Genomic DNA, 20512 nt, shown 5'->3' with positions numbered 1-20512 from the left:
AAATCCAGAACCATTGTCATATTACACTTTACTACCACTGGAATCAATGACTTGCATATCAACTGGCTCTTGCTAAATCAAATGTAATTGTTTGTTTTTTTGCAGTAGTTTATCTAAATGTGTAAGTTAATCTTTGATTTTCTTTGCCAGCTACTGCTAGTTATTACTTTTAAAAATGTATTCTAATCCAGAAACTGTCAAGTGTGCTTTAAAGAGCAGCACAATAATAACGGAACGGCATTGTGAGAGGCACACTATTTGTTTCCTAGCTGACTCTGATTTAAAAGAAATGTGTCTATGATATCAACGTCGTACATTGCACCACCAGTGGATATTGTGAGAATTAAAATAACCATTAGTGTTGTTGTGGATAACAATGGTGAGACAATTGGTCAAAACGTTCCAGAATTTGCTTGCATTGCATTAATGCTGCGGAAATTATGCACTCCCAGAAGGCTGTGAGGCTAATAGGTTGTGTAAAAAAATACTTGTTTGTATTTAGAGGGACAAATCTATGATATAAGCGTGTTTACTGTGTTACTTTTGTTCTCTGCCTGATTATTTAGAGTTCTTCGTGAAAATGTTGGCTTGTCAGCTTTATTGCTTAATTAAAACAAACAGTAGCTTTTGTATTTAATTTGAAGCTTTCGTGACTGCAGGAATTACTCTTTGGTTCTTTCGGTAAAGTCACTGACTTTACAGTATTGTTGCAAACGGGTGTCCTAACATGCCCCTAATCAGTATTAGCAACTCGTCAGATTTTTGGCTTGCCTTACTTTGTTGCCACTTGTCGGTAAATTCTAAGAAAAAAATACTGGATCTGTGACCCTATGGAGATTAGCCCTCTTAATCTGTCAACATGCCACATAAATCATGCATCTTAACATGAGAATCACGCTTTCTTTCTTTAAACCATCTTATATAACAACCATATTTGAGAGAATAAGGTTAAAGTCTTACTGATATAGCAGCTTAAAATAAAGCCCTTAATTCCTCCATTTCAGGTCTATATGCATGTATTTTCTTCATTGATGCTGAAAAGGTGTCCAAAAAGTATGCTCAGTATTATTTTTGCCCCCTTTTTGTCAAAGGGCAAATGGAGTTATGGCCAATATAATGGTATACGTTTCCTCTCTCTGGTGTGTATTTATGCAGTGAGCCAGAAGTAATGAGGTCATACCAAGAGGGCCAATCTTTCCCCCCTCCAACGACCCCAACCAAAACCTGACAGCGCGGCTAGACAGCCCCTGCCGTGTGTGGGAACAAAGGCTTGCGCATTTCAGTCTCTCGATTTGCTGCAGGGCTGACTGAGGGCTCGCACCCACTCATACGGGACTGTCCCTCCTAAGGCTACCCCACCACTGCTATCTCACTCATGAATCCCATTCCCTACACCCCCAGCTGGACAGGGGTCAGGCACCAACACCCCAGGACAAATGTGCGTTTCAGAGCCTTGTCACGCTCAAGAGACACATTCGGCTAATTAAATGACTCCTGCTCTTTGTTTTCAGACCTGGGTGACGTGTGTTGTGCGCAGACTTTCCTTCTATCCGTCTCCGTCCCTTGCACTGTCTTTTTGTGTACAACACTCGGCCTTTGTGCAGAGAGTTCATGAAAACAACACATCATTGTTGCACACACAGGCCTGGAGTTGTTGCGCATTCTTGAAGTAGCACTTGAAGCTGTGAACAGCGTTCTGGGGTTTTCGACTTCTGGGTGGGCACTATGTCTCTTAGTGATGTAGCATTCCTGCCATCTCGAATCATGTGCTAGCTTCCAGAATGATTATTTCAGGCCACCACTATTTTTCTGATATATTGCACATCTAAGGTCTGTACCCAATTCACTGGCAACTGGTTATGGTAATTGATGTATGTCTGTTGCAATTATGTTGAAAAGACACGGAGAAGTTAACATTACTATCAAAATAACACAGGTATGTAACTAAACCATGTGAATGTTTGTCTTTTATAAATGTAGGCTTTAAGTATAGTCTTGAAGGCATGGAAACTATATACTTGCTGAAGAATTAAATGTAAACTCATCCATATTTTAGGAGCCGATAAGTGAATGCATCACTTCCAGTCACCATCTATAGCAGGAACAATAATAAACAAGCATATTTCACCTTAAGAACAATGATGTATTGCAAAGACCGCACCTTTAAAAACGGGACGCCAACTACTTTTGCGTCCTCATTCAGAAATTACTATAATCTGATCATGATTAGGGGGAGCCATTAATAATTTATTTTTTCTGGCTACCAATTTGTATTGTTCACATGTTTTTTACAACTAACCTAGCATTTGAACCATCGTGTCATTTGTTTTCAAATATAATTGGACTTTGTTCCACTAAAAAGTAGATTTATATATAGATGTATTCCCATAAAAGCATTTAATGGGACAAATGAAGAATACAGTATATGTTAGGATTTATTTATTTTACTCTAAACATGTCAGTGTGTACCTATCTGTTGAATTAATGACTGTAAGTAAACAAATGGTTTTTAAAATATGAATAATTTTCTTTTATTCAGGAAAGCTGTTTTTAGTCTCAACTGTCAGAAAAGTCCTCTAATATAATGCCTGGCCAATCCCTTAGCATGTATTTTTCTTATTGATTTTATTTTTATCAAAGTGGATTACATGTCAGTGAATTATTTATCTTTTATAAGTGCATTTTGAACATAATGAATTAGCGTAGGACAACTGAGTAATATATCATGAATACTTCTGTGCAATTCTTTAAAATTACTTTATTTTGCCAGCCAACATGTTACTGCACAAACCTTTAGAAGATTATTTTGGTAAGGCCCCTAACTCTTGCAGCAGCGATATCCCACTGTTACACCTAATTTCTCAACGGGGATTTATAAAAACATTGTGAATTATAAATGAGTCTGTACTCTGACTTTCTTTGTGTATTTATTCACTGAACAAACATATAAGGAATGGACAACCTATTAATCTGCTATGACAAATGTTGTTATCCCGTTCGGTTAAATCTGTGGGTGTATCCCTGCACGGCAGCCTACGTCGCCGACACTTAAGAATGTGTGACCTAAAGGGCCATTGCATTGCTGCAGGGGCCTCCTACACAGGCACACAGATGGTAGCAGATGCCAAAAAGTGACGTCTGGAGCAGGTGCAGGCGCTCTCCTGTTTCTAGATTAATATGCTCTTTGCAGTGCCTGCCCACTCACACGCAAACGGTGCATGCTAGGAGAGTCATGCTTATAGCCTTTGCATGTTACTAGAGCACAACGTCAATACTGATGGTAGTCTAACAGAGGGGCTGCCATCTGCTTCGGAAAGGTGACTTGTGTTGATGAGTTGTAAAGGGTTCAGACATTACGCACCACCTGGCAGGTTTCAGGAGTGGTGTTTCGATTGAATTTCCAGCCTAGCGCAGAGGTTCTCATCCCAAAGGTCAGGGGCACATGGTTGTGTGGAATGGATACCATTCAGAAGAAATTCTGAATAAAGGTTTCAGTAGCCTGTCGGCTCTGGTGTGTTACTACACTGTATCCTACACTTGATCAAGATTGTGCCTCAAATGGAATACATCAGTATCCCAACACTTGTAGACCTGTATGCAGCCATTGCCACAACTGTATGTTATAATATTTCTTGACTTTCATATAACGTCTGCAGCAGCTGCCACCTATGTATGTTGAACTTCATTGTTGGCTCTTGGCAAAAACTACCTTCAACCAACAAGTGGCACAGACATGTTTCCTTCCAAAAGTTGACGGATTCTTTCCAATATTTTTTTTTCTTTTAAGCTAGCATAAGGTGCGTGATGGAGTGTTAAAAAAACAATTATAAGAAAAAGTAAGTGGGCTTGGGCAGGACAAATCGTAAGGAGGGATGATGGTCAATGGTCAGGACTAACGATGGGAGTGCCAGCCAAAAAATAGTGGACATGCCCGAGAACATGTCCACTGCAATTTTATTGCTCAGCTCCATCGGTCAATAGAGTGGTATAAGTGGATAATAGATACATACATTTTCACTTGTGCTCTGCTTATTACGGCAATCAGCATCAGATGTTTCTCGGTCTGCGTGCGCATGTGTGTTTTTTTTTCAGGCTGGCCTATCATCGGCCAGCCGCCTTCATTTACCTTGCCTACAATACCAGCTTACCCACGCGCATGGCATGCCTTCACACTCTCAAACCTGACTCCTCGCTGCGTACGTTCTTTCACCAGGGCATGTGTTAATGAAGAGGAGGCGCTGTATATAGTAGTTTCACAATGCCGGTGATTTTGCTTGGCAGTGGTATGAATGCGCTGACCACTGCCGTCCTCTTGCTCTTACAGGAATTGTCCGTAGTCGCGTCGGAGTCGCCCACTGAACATGCGCGCAGGGTCTTCAAGAGCTTTGACCCGGAAGGTGAGCGAGCCTTCTTCCCACGAATTCTGTGACCAGCCCTGGGTGCACGCGCGTCAGCCCAACTGTTGTGTTTTCTATTTTAAACCGGTTTGGGGCACACTTGAGTGTTCGCGTTGGCCATTTTGGGCACCAGGACTGTTTACTGGCTTTGACCTGGATCCTATTTCAAAGGACAAATCAGCCATGCTCAAAAGCATGAAAGAGCTCACAATAAGTGACTTGTAGGTATAAATGGTAGGGTATGTGAGTAATTAACTAGCTAATATTGGTTTAAGGTTATTGCCTATATTATCATGTACATACCAGTGTATCAATTAATAAATAAAATATTTGGAATGCAATTATTTAGCTATTGTGGTCTATTTATGATGGCCTATAGAAGCATAATACTTGTTGGAGCACAGACAGCAGCAAAGAAGCATCGGCTTTAAACCTGCTAGTGGCAAATATTAGTTAATCTTTCTCATATGTTGTGAAAGCCTGGTTGAAGTAGTGTGAGAGGTGATTTTAGCATGGTAATTGCCCAACTTTTCCTGATAAGTAAGGCAAGTTGCAGACGACAGAGCCTAAAGATTTACAGATAACCATAATGAGACATGCTCATTCCAAGAAAACTCCAGGGTCTCTGTTTAACAGGTTGTGCTGCTGCTGTTCATTGCGATTGGGATCAGACATGTTTAATGTTTTACGTGCATTGGCGTTGTGTGCAGCTGGTCGGGCACTTTGCATTGCTGTGGTATGTATGTAGAGCACAGTCTGTAACTTCACGCTGAATTACCAACAAAGCCACTTATGTGGTCCTCTCAACAGTGGTTACAAGTGAGTCTGTGGCCATATAGGCTAACGTGCATTACAGTGAGACGGAGCTGTGTGGCAGGCGTGCTTTCAGTAGACTACAAACAACCACACTCATTAGCTTAAGAATGACAAAGGTTCACCTCAGATTTTACAAATTGGTTCTTATTAAGCTCTCATGATGCCAAAATATACACTTTCTCTGTTCGTAATGGTGTCTATTTTTAGCATTTTTATTATTCCTACTCTACCCAGTGTAATTGCTCACTTTAAATGCTGCTCATAATATTGTGCCTATCCATTATTAAATAAATCATGCGTACTTGTATGTTCATTTAACACATATCTACAAACTCTTTGGACCTTTCGGTAAAGTCACGTAGATATAAAAATAATATTTATTATTCACGTAGATAGAAAATATATTATAAATATTATAATTTTCTGATCCCAGTGCATCCTCAAACAATATCCCAAGGTGTACAGTCCATGATATATAGTAAGAATATGTCAATATAATGTTTTTTTTATAGTCATGGGTAATTCTTTGTTATTTTACTGAATTATTACCAGTAATAACGTATTTAAACCCATCTTTGTGGGATCCACTTTTACTATTAATCTATTTTAAAATAATTCCCCCAGCAAGACAGTGGGTGTATAAAAGTTAAATATCATGTCACAGTTCCCCAACATGGCTGTAGGGATCATGGGTGACACATTCAAATGCAATGTCTTAGTAGTCGTATGACCTTAACCTTTGACATATGAACGGACTACAGTCCCAAGTGAGACGTTGTCATGCGCCATCTCTAAAAATGCTGTCAAGATTGGTCACAGTCAAATAGATGCCAGATAAGAGTGATTTAAAAGGTAGCTGTAGAGCTTGGTGGTTGTTCAATCCTCCCACTTTCCAAATTAAATGTTTTAAAGTACTGCAACTGTCATTTTTTTACGGAAATAATATTTTCACGCTTCGCTTGCGACAACAGTTGTTGATCTAGAGTTGCCTTTCACCTAGTTTATGAATGAATATCGATGTTCTCTCTCACTACCTTGTGATTTTTTTTCATTAAATAATTCCCACTAATACACAGATCATAGCGATACAGTTTAAAGCTTGTCATACAGCATTTTTAATTAATGTAATCCAGTGTAATAACTTTTTTTCTGCTCACTAAATGGCATTTAGATGTCTTACTGTGGGCAATCCAAAACATCTGGCTTTCTACTTGCGATGAGCCAATCAGCTGATGTCAGTATGTCAAGGGACATGAAGCATGGAGGTGCAATCGGAGGTGGCATTTGCGTTACCCCTGAGCGCAAGTTAAACATTATCCGTCAGAGCAATTTGCTGCAACGTAAGCTGACTCTGCGTGCTTTGATTTTCATTGCGAAGAGATCGCCTTTTTGTCATGAGCCTGTGGAGCATATGACAAATCTAGTTTGTATCCTATATCAACGTTTAAAGCTGGTGATCTCATTGTGCAAGGAAACACTAGATTTGTGTGTGCATGTGCTGTAAAACACACTCTCTCCTATCTTGATTCGAAGCTGTCGTGACTGCAGGAATCCAAACTCTTTGGTTCTTTCGGTAAAGTGACGTACGTAGAAAAATAATGGGTCACGACGTTTCGATCGCAACAGAAGCAATCGTCATCAGGTGGGACAACCACAGCAAGAACAAAAACTGCTGAAGTAGTTCTTGCTGTGGTTGTCCCACCTGATGACGATTGCTTGTGTTGCGATTGAAGCGTCGTGATCTATTATTTTTTTACCTACGTGACTTTACCAAAAGAACCAAAGAGTACACTCTCTCCTAATTGACGTTTTTTTTTTCCTGATCGCCAATTTGCGTTTATGCTGCATGCAATGTATTTAGGGTTGAACAACGGTGAGCACACCGCCATGAACCCAATTCCTATTGATAAGAATCAAACGGAATTGTCCTGATCCCAGGCCCCTTGCATAAAGTATGGGCATAAGAGCCTCCATGATCAACATAGCAAAGGGAATATTTCATGAAGCGGTTTAGTAACAAACGCTAGAATAAATAAAATGTTTTAAGTAATTATACTTGGTTGATTTGATGCCTTAACACGCACTGTATTGTCTTCCTAGGTTTGGAAAAGTTATAAATAGATTGCTTGTAATTATATATATATTGTTTAAATGTTACACACATGTTTTTGCATGTGCTGTAAAATATGCGTTCTTCTGATTGCCAACAATTTTTAAGCACAATTTTTTCGTTCTGACAAAAATTTTAGCGATATTCTTTCACATTAGCAATGCTTTTTAAGGAAGTCATTCAAGGTATTTTCGGTCCAATTGAACACCATTGCCAGTCACTTTAGTGGTAAAGACAATTCCTTGCCCATTGATGCAGTTGTTCAAGTACTAAGTGTGGACTTGCCATTGTGTAAGCATACATCTTTAGTGCTGTGTTGTGCTGATACGTGCATTGTTGTAAAATGGAAGAATTGTAAATAAAAACACAATTTAATATCGATATAAACGCTGCTAATAATTATCCATTATGCACTAGAAGCACAAAAACATGACTGTTGTGTTTGAGGCTACAGCAGATTGAACCTATAGTAAAACTATTAATCCAAACTCAATTGGATTCAAAAGTGCAAACAAGCTTGAACTTTTTTTAATGTGTTCCATTTGTGCATGTGTGTGGACATCAATCAAAAAGTCACATTTGTTTGGTTTTAATGAGGGATATTGACTTAAGGCATTTTTTTTTCCATTTCAGTGAAGTATTTCTATTCCAGTGTTTTCAAGAAGAATATCTGAAATTGGGTGCGCATTGCAACAAAAGTTAATTAACTTTGGCTTGATTTGAAGCTTTTGTGACTGCAGGAATCCATACTCTTTGGTTCTTTCAGTAAAGTCACGTAGGTATAAAATAAAATAAATCACGACGTTTTGGGCACAACACAGCGTCCGTCATTCCCACCTGATGACGGACGCTTGTGTTGCGCCCGAAACGTCGTGATTTATTTTATTTTATACCTAAGTGACTTTACCGAAAGAACCAAAGAGTATAACTTTGGCTTGTTTTGATTTTGGAAGAAAAAATAAGTCCAGTTAGGTAAATAACATCGAGAATACATTATGCGACTGTTGTTAAATCTATGGGCTAAACAAATCCATTGGCCGTTTTCAACAAGGGTATAATAGCATAGCTGGAACAAGCAAGTTTGTCTCATTTCATGGTGCATGACATGAAAACTAATTTACATTATGAGACCTCCTTTGTCAGTAACAGGCTCGATACAAGTCTTGGGTGTGGACCTATCAAATTCAAGGACAGTGCATATTATTATCAGAGTTGTCTTTTTTGTTTGCATTTTGACTGATTGCGTTGTGGTTATTGCAAACATGATGCCTTGAATAAAGGTGTCAGTTTTGTGCCAGTTAAAAGGGTAAAACCTATTCCTATGAAACTAATATTTCAGCAACTTGTTTTAATGTTTACCCATGTACATTTGTATTAGTTATTGGTGTCTGTTTCCCAAATAAACTACTGAAACACCTTGTGTCTTCGGTCAATTCACCCTCAACTATTTTACTCTAGTCATTTACCAACGACTGTATTTGGGAGATATATTGAATGTTTGATTAACACTGCACTTTTCCAATTGTTACTTGCCTAACAAGATGCTGTTTGGGATGTGTGTCTTTAATCCACTTAGACAATGGCTTCATCCTGGACTCTATGCTTGAGGATCTTATGAAAACCCTGGATCTCTTTGCCGACCCTGAGTAGTAAGTGACTTCCATACAGAGGATTTGTTAACACAGGTGGGCTTGCCAATTGATGTCAAATGGTTGAGCCAACAATGCTTTTTCTACCAATGTGAATGACCTGATTGTGCTGTCAGGTACAAGACAAGGGTGTGTTTGGATCAATTACAGTGCTTGAAATGCATTACGTACCTCTCCATTCTAATTTGATATTATCAATCAGACTTTTAAGCCAGTCGTGTGTGATTTATGTCTTGAATAATTTGTTAGGGCCGGTTAGCTACGATACAAATATCTAAAAACAGTACCATGGGCAGTCTTGGGAATGTTTTTCATTTTACTTTGTAAAACATTGTTGTGTGAAATTAGCATTGGCGTTTAGAAACCAGTTACTTCGAAATCAACAAAATATTTCTTGACTCAGTTCATGCATGTGGTGAGGTTAAACTTTGAGCCTCGAACCTATGAATACTATATTCTTTAATTAATCAAGCAGTTACTGCCAGATTTATCCTAGCAATTCAGTTACACATGAGCACGTTTTAACCCTGAGGTTTCTGGGGCAAGTCATGGGTGTTTCCTGTATTTATTATGAAAGTTTCTCCACCAGACATGTTATTTCCTGAGATCTTTTTATTTATTTGCAGTCTATTCAAAGTAAGACTTGGCTGATCTTTTGAAATTGGAGTATTACATAGTGACAATAGTTGATTTTGGATAACAAATGTAATTTTACACGTCCGCATTCATAAGGTGGGGCATCTCAACCAGGGATCATGTGAGCACGATGCACAGAAATAATTTTTACTTATTATGTAATCTTGGGGCCACCAAGCCACACTTGACGAGCATGGTGAAGTATGGTCAAACAACCCCGGAGACCAACATGCCATTCGTCCGTTTGTGGATCGACAAGTGGGTTGAAACGTATTTTAACAGTTACTTATATAGTCATTTTAAACCCACGTGTAAAGCCCATGTAAGATGGTATCTATTATGAAGCTGTTCCTAACACTTATCCGTAGACATGAAGAGAAACACTTTTAAATAACCCTCAACTGCAACATTTTAACAGTAAAAAATACAAAAAAATGCATTTTGGAATAATATCACAATTACAGGCAAATAAAGTAGACATATAAATAATGATATTTTTCTACTAACATAGTACATGGTAAAACTTTTCACAAACAACTTTGCCATTGTTTGCATTTCTGAACAACTATTCTCCCTCGAATAGTGCATTCCAAGAGCTCCATTGCCGGATGTAAATATTTGGGTTAATGGCCACACCCATGCTACTTATAAACTTTACGCGCTTATCTCATCTCACTACAATTTGCAACCACATTATTTGAGTCTACTGTAGGTGGTCACACATTCACATGTTATGTAATCACCCATAGCCCTCTGCTATTTTAAGAGTTGACAGATGCTCAGTTTCCAAATATGTCATACCTGCGTGGCCATGCTCTGCTGCACGCGAGAAGTGATTCCATTAAAGGCTTTAGGTAGATTAGGCTGCAAGTGCATCTTGAATATTGTTTCTATGCTGCACAGCAGGGAAGCAAAAAGCGTGAGATGCAGCCGACTAGATGGTGGGTTTTCAGTCGAGCAGAGATGATTCTTTGAATCTGCATGGCTGCAAATCTACCCCGTTTCCTCGTGGGGAAGCCTGAGTTTTAAAACTGTGTTCCTGAAAATAAAAAAAAACGTGTCATCCATTATGTGAAATGTAGCTTGGAAATCAGAATGTTTGTAGTTTTCATTTGCAGTTGTAGAGTGTAAAGTAGCATTACTGGGGGCTCCTTGCAGGACCTGTGCAGGAGTTAAACAGATAATGTTTACACTCGTGGTTCCCCTGCAGATACAGTACATACACTCTTCTGGACACTGGGGTGAGTAACCTCATCTGATAATTATTTAAGGCAGCAAGTGCAGCATTCTAGGACACAATTACATTCACTGTTTGCAGACGAGCCATCTCATGACCTATATAAAAAGTGGATTACATAGTCAGTTATATACATGTCAAGAAAAAACATTTAAATAAAGTTATCGTGGAATTATTGTGTAACCTAACAGTAGAGACATTCATAGATTTAGCACATGCAATAATCAACACTCCTTCTCACATTCAAGGTACTTGTCACAACTTGAGGGTCTATTGGAATCCCTTACTGCCTTATCAAGGGTTATCTGGAATACTGTAATGATATAAGACCAGTTATTATTTTTGGTTTCTATAAATAAAAGCATTATCCAGTTCCCCTTAAGCGCCAAAAACTCGCATGTAGAAGGGAAACAGCAAGGTCGATGTCACTGGAAAAACCAGTTGAGTAACTTTATCATAGCATACCAACACTGCTGAGATGAGGTGAACGTCCACCGAGGAGATGGAGTGATCGGATTGTGTGCCGGCATTCGGTGAGCAATTGCGATGTCTTGTGGATACATTATTTCAGCAGTGGATTGATTATGACCAATGATAATGCTGATGAGAGTAAACGCATAATTAACACACACTAATAGTAAACAAAAAGCTAGTATTTGCAATATAGTTAATTTTCAAATAGTTAACGTTAAAATACACAAGTTTATATAATATGTGTTTTAATTGGTGATGCATGCCTGTGATCCAGAAATGTCGAGGTGTGAGGGTGGGCATCAAGGTGCCATAACTCTGACTTGTCAGGAGAATGTGCTGCAGCGAAGTGTGCACTAATGTCATCATCTGTCGCTCCTGTATGAGAAAGTGTTGCTCTCTCACACACGTTGGTGTTCAGTGGGTGCTCCAGTTTTTTTTTTTCCCCCACATGCAAAAGCATGTATCGGCTGAAAACACCTTTATATATAGAGGACTATACCGTTCGGGCCTTCCAGCTTCCCTGGTTCCTCAGCGTTGTGAGATGCACTTTGCATATATCACGCAATATATCAAACTAAGCATAACACACGTTAAGGCAATGTAGCAGATTTGTGTGAATACAATTATGTCAGCCTGACTTCATGAGCATATGCATCGGCTGTATCCTCTAGCACTCTACCAAAAAATATTACCTAAATAAATACCCGGTGGACAGGTACAAACGACAATGACATTTGCAAATGAGGCGGCAATGCCGTTTCATTGTGGTTGCACTGCAGATTGGGGAACTAGAGACACTGGTTTCTGCAGTGCTGTTGTAACGCTGCTATTTCCACCTAGCGAGCGTTAGCATTGCAAGTAAAACATTTGTATCAAACGCCCTTATAACACTGGAACGATAAGACTTCCCCTTGTGAGTGATAGCACAAGTTATATTGTTACCCTACAATTGGTGATACAATTTCCTATTGACCCACATACAGGTGAGCGCAGGGATTACTCTGTGAGCTCCTGAGTAAACTGGCTTGGAGTGATTTGGTGAACAGTTGGGCCAAGAGAGAAGCATTAAACAGCACATCCTTTTTTTTTTACACTTCAGAAATTAATATTAACAAGGTTAATTCATGCATGCCCATCAATATATGTTATAACCAATGGCGTTGCTTTTCTGAAAACAAACAAAAGCTATGAGGTTGTGAGTGTACATGTTTGAAGGAAACATCTGCATATGGCTGTCAAGATAATAATCCCACAGAATTTCATGGTTGTCCCACATTGCGTGTGTGCTAATAGCTGGGCAGCATCCCAGGAAGATGGCGTAAACAACAACAGCAACAAACTGTTATTTTCTTTACCTCTATGTAAAAAATACAGAACCATCACACTAATGTGCCACATGGGGAAGGTACTAATGATAGTACTATTAAACCGATTAAAAGCGCATACTGAGGTTTATTTGGCGGATGAACAGGCAGAGTTTATGAAAGACTAGCTGTACTACCCGGCTTCGCCCGGGACTTGGATTCACCACGGCCGGCCGCCTTTGTCTCCCCAGTGGCGATGTTGACACGCCACACCACTTACTCGTTTGAGGCTGAGTCGACCTAGGAGAGGCCCAGGACCGGTTCAAATAATCATTACCGGCGGTGGCCGTGAGCGGGAATCGAACTCGGGTCGCTGGGTTCGTAGCGCTGCGCACGAATCGCTACACAGTCGCTGCCCCCACACACACACACAGACAAAGATCCCCCGTGTAGCCTGTGAGACTGTAGGGGGCAAGTGCTGTTAGCGAGCACCTATGAAGGCTGGCACGGCACACGAGGGGGTGGGTGGCCAGCACCACGCCCGGCCGCCTTTGTCTCCCCAGTGGCGATGTTCACACACCACACCAGTGGTGATGTTCACACACCACACCAGTTACTCGTTTGAGGCTGAGTCGACCTAGGTGGAGGCCCAGGACCGGTTGAAATTATCGTCACTGGTGGTGGCCGTGAGCGGGAATCGAACTCGGGGCGCCGGGTTCGTAGCGCAGCGTAGCGCTAACCACTACACTACAATGCGTTATGCTTCCAAATGCGCGGGTCACATGACAGATTTGACGTCACAGCTCACTTGCCAAAAAAACAAGTGTATTTTTATAATTTTTGCATGGTGTACAGTCTAGAAAGTACCCACATGGCAAATTTCAAGTTTATTGCATGTCGGGAAGTACGCTACACATTTTGAACAGACACACATTCACAACTTTGCCTTTTATATGTATGGAGATAGGAACACAGTGCAGCAAATCTTGATATTAAAGCTCATACAGAAATAAAATAGAAATAATAGGCTGGTTTATAGCTTTCATAGATTTCCAGACAGCATTCAATTTGACTAAGATAAATATGACGTGGGCAGCAGTAAGATTATACAGAGTAGGGAAATGACTGACAGATATAGGTGAAAGTTCAAGGTCAGAAGTAATGTTTGAACTGGAAATAGGAGAATGCTTCCCAACAACAGTAGGTATGGGACAGGGAGATCCACGATCACCAAACAACTTCGTCACAATGATGGATGCCATTCAGAACAACGGCACATGGATATCCGCAAGGAGAAAATAGAAATCCTGAGATTGGCAGATGACATCGATCTGATGGAAGAAAGCTGCGTAGTACTGCAGGAAAGTGTTCACGAGCCGAATAAGTCGGGAAAGGATGCAGGACTGAAGATTAACGTGGAAAAGACAAAGACGATGGTGTTCGAAAGGGAGGACATTGAGAAATAAGTAATAATCGAAAGCAGCAATGGAAACGAATTTGTATACTTGGAAAGTCGACTGACCTGGGGACAACAACTTCATAAGAGTGAAGATCGCAAAGGGACAAGGGGTAATGTCATGATTAAATATCATCTGGAGAAGCAAGCGAATCAGCAACAAAATCGAATGAATAATCTTAAGAATATGCGTGTTCAGTACCATTTTGTATGCCTGCAAGACGTGAACATTGAAAAAGACTGAGAGAGTTAAGATTGGCATTCCAAATGTACAGTAAAACCTTGGATTGCGAGCAAAATTCGTTCCGGAAACGTGTTTGTAATCCAAAGCACTCGTCTATCAAATCACTCGTATATCAGTTGTGATCACGTGACGCTCGGCAGACTAAGCGTATACGTACACTACTCGTATTGCAAGACCCTCGCTCGTTTATCAAATTAATATTTAAGTGTTTTGCTCGTCTTGCAAAACACTCGCACACCAAGTTACTCGCAATCCAAGGTTTTACTGTATTGCTATAGAAGGATACTGCATCGAAACTGAACCCAGAGAGTCACCAATGTACAAGTGTGAAAAATGTTGCGCATAGTAGACCTGATGCAGGCAGTGATGAGAATGAAACTGCCACTGTTGTAGGATGGACAACAATAGGAAAATTAAAAGTGTGTTGTTTTTGGAACGAGAGGAAGACCTAACAGAGAAAGGCTTGACGACTACATCATAAGAGATTGGTGCTAAAAAGATGTGGCAATACTTGAGCACATTGGCACAAAACAGAGGAAAGTGGCAAAAAAATGACTAAATGTGCAGTGGACTCCTATGGGCTATTTGCCCATGGATCGTGATGACGATATTGGTGCCTACTTTAGTCATACAAAGTAAAATAAAATTGGTACTTGATAACATTCCATAAATATTGGTGTTTAAAAATATGTTAACAATGGCAGTTATGGTGCTGTGCTTGATATTGGCTGATTATACATTGTGTAACAAAAACATTTTTTGTTCCTGGGTAATAAGTGTTATTTTCCACTTGCTTATGCCTCAAAAGTACAGAAAATGGCTATTATTCCCCACAAACTATGCTTTTGTGACCAGGACAGTGATATTTTGAAATGTACCTATTTTCAATGAGAAAACCTGGTGTGCATTTGTGTCATTCCTTCACGTAAAATCCTGGTCACAAAAGCAAAGTTTTTGGGGAATAATAATAGCCATTTTCTGTACTTTTGAGGCATAAGCAATTAGAAAATAACACTTACTACCCAGGGACAAAAATCGTGTTGCATAGTGTTACACAAAGTTACATTGTTTGTGCTTGCATGTTTACCACGATGAATAATGAGATCATAGTTATTGTGCATGATACGGTGTTTAAAATGTACTTGCTTATTGTACTTATTGACTTGGGTTCAGTTTCTGAAAAGGCTGGAAAGCAATTGCGAGTCTAGAAAAAAATGTTCTCTGTGCTTTGTATATTTACAGTGTCAACATTATGAAGACCAAGCTGGACCCGGAGGGCCTGGGGCTTATCCTACTGGGTCCATTTATCTTGGAGTTCTTTCCAGAGCAGGTACCATTGAATATAAGTTACATTGGGACTGCTAAACATCGGTCGCATTAATTCATTAACTGTAGGAGCAACATGCCACTTTTTTGACAATCATTGCCCAGATTGTTTAACCGGTGGGAGAAAATAAATTGAACTGCAATGCAGCCACTCAAAGATTGCATGAAATATTCAAATAATTCCATTTAGATTTGTAATTTCACAATGAAGCTAAACTTTATGAAGATGATATTCTAGATTAAACCTTATAACTGTACACCTTTTGCCGTGTTTCACTCACCATAATCCCTCAAAGTTTTACTTGCAATAAAGACGGAATGGGATTTCTCCAGGTAAAATAAAGGTGACAAGCAATTTCATAGAATGCTACCACAGAATGTCTTGCTTCTGGTTACCCATGCTGTGCACTGCTATTCAGTTGCAAGGAATTTCAGTATTCAAGCTAAAAGTAGTTTCCATGTTCTTTATTAATCGTCTTACCATCATTGTGTTCAACCAAGTGAAATATTATGTTAGTGTGCACCAGCATGCTGATTCAGGTTTGCTCTTTTACAGGAAGTGAATATTCCTGAATCATTTACAGTTTACCACTACAATGGTCTGCGGCACTCTTGTCCCAAGGAGAAGGTAAATATTTTTGTAGCTAACCCACGCATGTTAGTTGTGGAATATTGTTTTTTTAAGGAGTTATCAGTGGGATAGCATCAACGGTTGATTAACCACAAAAGCGGTGTTGATTCTATCAACTCCAAACCAGTATTTGAACTCTTACAAAGTGACTCCGAGCCATCATTGGACATTGGCATCATCCGAAAGGGAGACACTTTAATTTCAAATTTACGTGCTCTATTTGTATGCAGCGTCAACAGTTCTCATTTGCCTCCATGCTCCCCCGCCCATTCCTATAGGTGAGCTACACGGAGGGCACGGCCATGGTGATGGGCTTCCATGAGGCCGGCCTCTCCACAGACGACACGCCCGTCAAGAGCTGCCTGCAGACCAAGTGGCCTTATCTCGAGCTGCTCTGGTCCACAGCCCGGGCACCCTCGTTAAACTAACCAGTGTGTGTGTGTGTGTGGCCCAGTGAGTTTTCAAGCATTAAAGCAGTATTTGAAGTGGGTTTGCCGACCTAGAAGTGACCTTGGACAGCTCTAACTTTAGGAGAAGTGCAGGAAGGTACTGTTTATACAGCTAAGATTTTGATTTGGAATTCTTCACCAGTTGATATTCTCCAAACAAAGCATTTATTCGGCACAGAGTAAGGCATTTTCAAATCCCCTGTGACAATAGAACCTTACGGTAAGCTGTGTTACGACCATCGAGTGGCATTGCAGGTCTTCATTCAGTGATCTTCAATGGTCTGTCTTGTACAATCCTAATATTATTTCTTGTGCTGTGCAAAACTCTAAGCTGAGACCATCAAAACCACACGTGGGAACCTGAGGGGGCCTCAGTATTTTATCCCAGGATTCCAGAAGTACTAGCTAAGCAATGTCACATGGTAATAGTGTTAAATTCCAAATCACCCATCAACATCAGTAAAATGTCTATTGAATTATTATGAAAACAAAGAAAAATGTGTGTAGATGCACATGCTTGACCTCACTAATGCTATTAACCCACTTTACTTACTGCTTATGATGGACAGAACATATGGACGCACTTGGTAAATACCCCACTCCCTCCACGATAGCAGATCAGCCTCCGTGTCAGGCCATCACTCTGGCCTTGACACACTTGTTCAGTCTCTTGTCCTCTCCAGCATCACCCACTACCTCATGGGCAGGGTTCAGGTGATGGGGATAATGATGCCCTCCATTTGAAGGCACACAAACGTAGCGCCTTCTTGATAAGTAGTGAAACAATCTTCCAGTAGTTTTAAGATCACCCTGTGGCTTCAATATTTATTTTGAGGTTTTTTTTGAACATTTTGCTTTAATCAGAAAAAAATATCACCAGGACTATTGAAAATTTGAAGGAATAATTTACTGTTTTTTATGTGTACATGTATTTTTTTGATTGACACTACACTGATTAAATTGCTGCCACTGTCCACCACACTCCCTATATCCATCCTAGCCTGGAAATTAACAATCATTTTTAAACATAGCCAAAAAACAAGGTAATTAAATGTTTTGAAAACAAATCTTCAATACTAGTTTAGCGTAAAACAAAATAAGTTGCTTGCAAATGCTTCACCCCTTCATCAAGAGTAAGCCTTTTGTGTTGCAGTTAATTTAAACTGTACCAACACACTTTTGTCTTAGCCTGTGCATTTTGTGCATGTTAGACATGCATATAGGTTAAGCTATTTACAGCCATAAACCTGTTAATACGTACCCCTTTTTTAAATTAACGGGCCATTTTAGTAAAGCGTATTTCCAAGTTGCATTGCAGTCCGTTTAACTCGAGACGCCTTGTTCTGTGTGCCGCGTGTGCAACGGAAATGAGGCCTTGCGTACAAGTGTCGTGCGTTAACCCAAAGTGGCTTATTATATTTGAACGTCATTGGGATGCCACCCCACGTGGGGTTGGTCGAAAGTGTTGTGTGAGAGGCACAAGTGCTCGTCATGCATATCGACTTGGGATCAAGCCATAGGCACAGCCCAGGAGATGTGTTACAACACGCTCGCCCACAGTGAGATTGCACATCGCTGTGGTCTGCTGAGGGGGTCAAGCATTGGCTTCTCTGTTGTAATTATTCCACGTGCTGTTGACGCATTCACGTATACCTTGAATATTCCATGTGCATTCCCCTTTGTGATTTGATGTATATTTATATATGTGTGTAAAGGAAGGAGCAATTGTAATCCGTATCAAAAACTAAAAGAACAAGAAAAGCAGTAAGCAAGCTGTCATATGTTTTTTTATTTGTTTGTTTACAGCAAGTAGTCAATAGCCTGCTGACGTCTTGTATAAATATGGACCACACCGTGAACCGTTAATTCAGTAGCTTATCAAACAAACCAGGAGTGATTGCAATGTTGGACCGTTTTATGAGTCCAGTTCTCCTTTGTGCTTTAGAAGAGGCACATTATCACCCAATGAACACGTAGTGTGTATTTAGTGAAATCAACGATGCCTTGGCCTGCCTTTCGCTTCTGGCATGGCCCAGGTGTATTTTTACTTAATGTAATTGGCTTTAGCAGCTGTAAAATGGAATGTGGTGGTGTGTGGTGGTGTATGGCGATTCAGAGTTACAAATCTTTACTTTAATGACTTGTCATCAGTAAAATATGAGAAACATTTTGGGATAGTATAACACTTCGCTGAAATACCCATTGAATAAGAAACTGGTTTAATAAGGCGTTATATGTTGAGTTTGTCAATGAATATTTTGCTTTAATTTAAGCAAGTATTAGTTTATACACATACATGTATTAATAACAATGAAATGGAAGGTATTTCAAGTGATTTGTGAATAGTGGCCCAATGTATGTGTTTACACGCATTTGACGGCTACGGAGTTGAAGCATATCCTAAAATTACACTTTGTGCATTAATTTGAATTTCAGGCCATTATAAAATAAGATCGGCAAGTACATAGTTTTAAAATCAGGGGTGGGGAACGTCCGGCCCCCAGGCCGTATGAGGCCCGGGAAATCATTTGGTGTGGCCTTGCCAAGGCAACCGCAGGCGGGACTCGAAATTCAATAAATCTAGGAGCAAACCTGGAAAAGCAGTTGCGAGTAGCAACATCATCAATACCAGCTAACATCATCACACGCCTCGCCAAAGAGAAGCAGTTCCAGCCATCACATTAGGGGTGAGTTAGTTAAACGTTTGACCAAATATAACAGCCTAATTTTTAAGTTGATAATTTTGTATGGCCCGCGAATTATGTTATAAATATCCAAATGGCCCTTGGCAGAAAAAAGGTTCCCCGCCCCTGTTTTAAACGCTTAAAAAATGCTTTGGTTACAATGTAAATGTCACACAGCAAGAGGTTAACAGAAAATGTGTGTGCAGTCACCTAATTTGAACATATCAAGCTGCAGCATTCGGTGTTGCACCAATAAACCAAACATGTTTTGTGACCAGCACCGATTTGAGTATTGTACTCGCAGGCTTAACTCTTCACACATTTTTTGTTTAAGCAGAACAGATGTTGACCCTATTATGAATCATTTGAGAGGCACAGTGTATATCATCAAAGCCCTGATAAACAAGCAGTTTCGTTTGCTCGCAATTTTTTTAAAAATCTACAAATCAATCATCTGCATTTCCATTTGGCTGAGCACATGAACATAACTGGAAGTGTCTCCCTGCTCTTAAAAAGAGCGATGCGGTGGTCGTCATCTCCATTGGTTGCTTTGAGTTCCTGGTGTAAATTCCACATTTCCTTGGTGGGGGGCAGTCTCAAGGACACCGTAAAATTTAATTAATATTAAATAAGTATGAACTCGTCATCCAGGAAATGTGTTTAACATTGCTCAGAAGGATGCAACCAGAATTAGGTACAAGTGTGACTTGCACCGTCTTAATTGCTAATTTTAATTCCCACAGCGCATATATTTATCTGTGTTTTATGTATATATATTTTTGTCCTTAAAAGTCATAAGTGTTTGCACATGTTTTGCCATCACAAGTGGAGCAACTTTTGCGTTTAATAAAAGCAGTGTTCATGCATTAACATTTCTCATGGTTTTTATTTACGTTTAGGTCTGAAAATTGCGAGGTATGCAAATAATCACGGCAGATTAATAATTGGCACGTTTAATAAGTGCATGTCACGATCAAATTTAAGTTAACCCAATATGTCCGAAGAAAAATGCCAATTAGTCCGTGTATATCGCCTGCTGTGACATGGATCAGGTAACCAGACATTAACAAATAAAATGGAACAAAATATTTAATGTCCC

At 39.8% G+C, this 20512-nt stretch overlaps 1 protein-coding gene across 1 annotated transcript in view; it reads left to right on the top strand.

Annotated features, from left to right (window-relative positions):
• MINDY3 (MINDY lysine 48 deubiquitinase 3) overlaps nucleotides 1-20283 on the top strand; it is a 66860-nt gene extending 46577 nt beyond the window's left edge. Inside the window, exons 11-15 of the mRNA XM_032958777.2 lie at nucleotides 4325-4397; nucleotides 8900-8972; nucleotides 15566-15653; nucleotides 16206-16277; nucleotides 16559-20283. Coding sequence (XP_032814668.1) covers nucleotides 4325-4397; nucleotides 8900-8972; nucleotides 15566-15653; nucleotides 16206-16277; nucleotides 16559-16708 — 456 coding nt within the window. The 3' untranslated portion in view covers nucleotides 16709-20283. The remainder of the gene's footprint in view (nucleotides 1-4324; nucleotides 4398-8899; nucleotides 8973-15565; nucleotides 15654-16205; nucleotides 16278-16558) is intronic.
• Nucleotides 20284-20512: the final 229 nt, after the last annotated feature.

Source organism: Petromyzon marinus, chromosome 2 (assembly GCF_048934315.1).
Source record: "Petromyzon marinus isolate PM22_M1 ecotype Great Lakes invasive population chromosome 2, UKy_Petmar_22M1.pri1.0, whole genome shotgun sequence".
NCBI lineage: Eukaryota > Metazoa > Chordata > Hyperoartia > Petromyzontiformes > Petromyzontidae > Petromyzon > Petromyzon marinus.
This window is presented reverse-complemented; position numbering and strand designations above follow the sequence as displayed.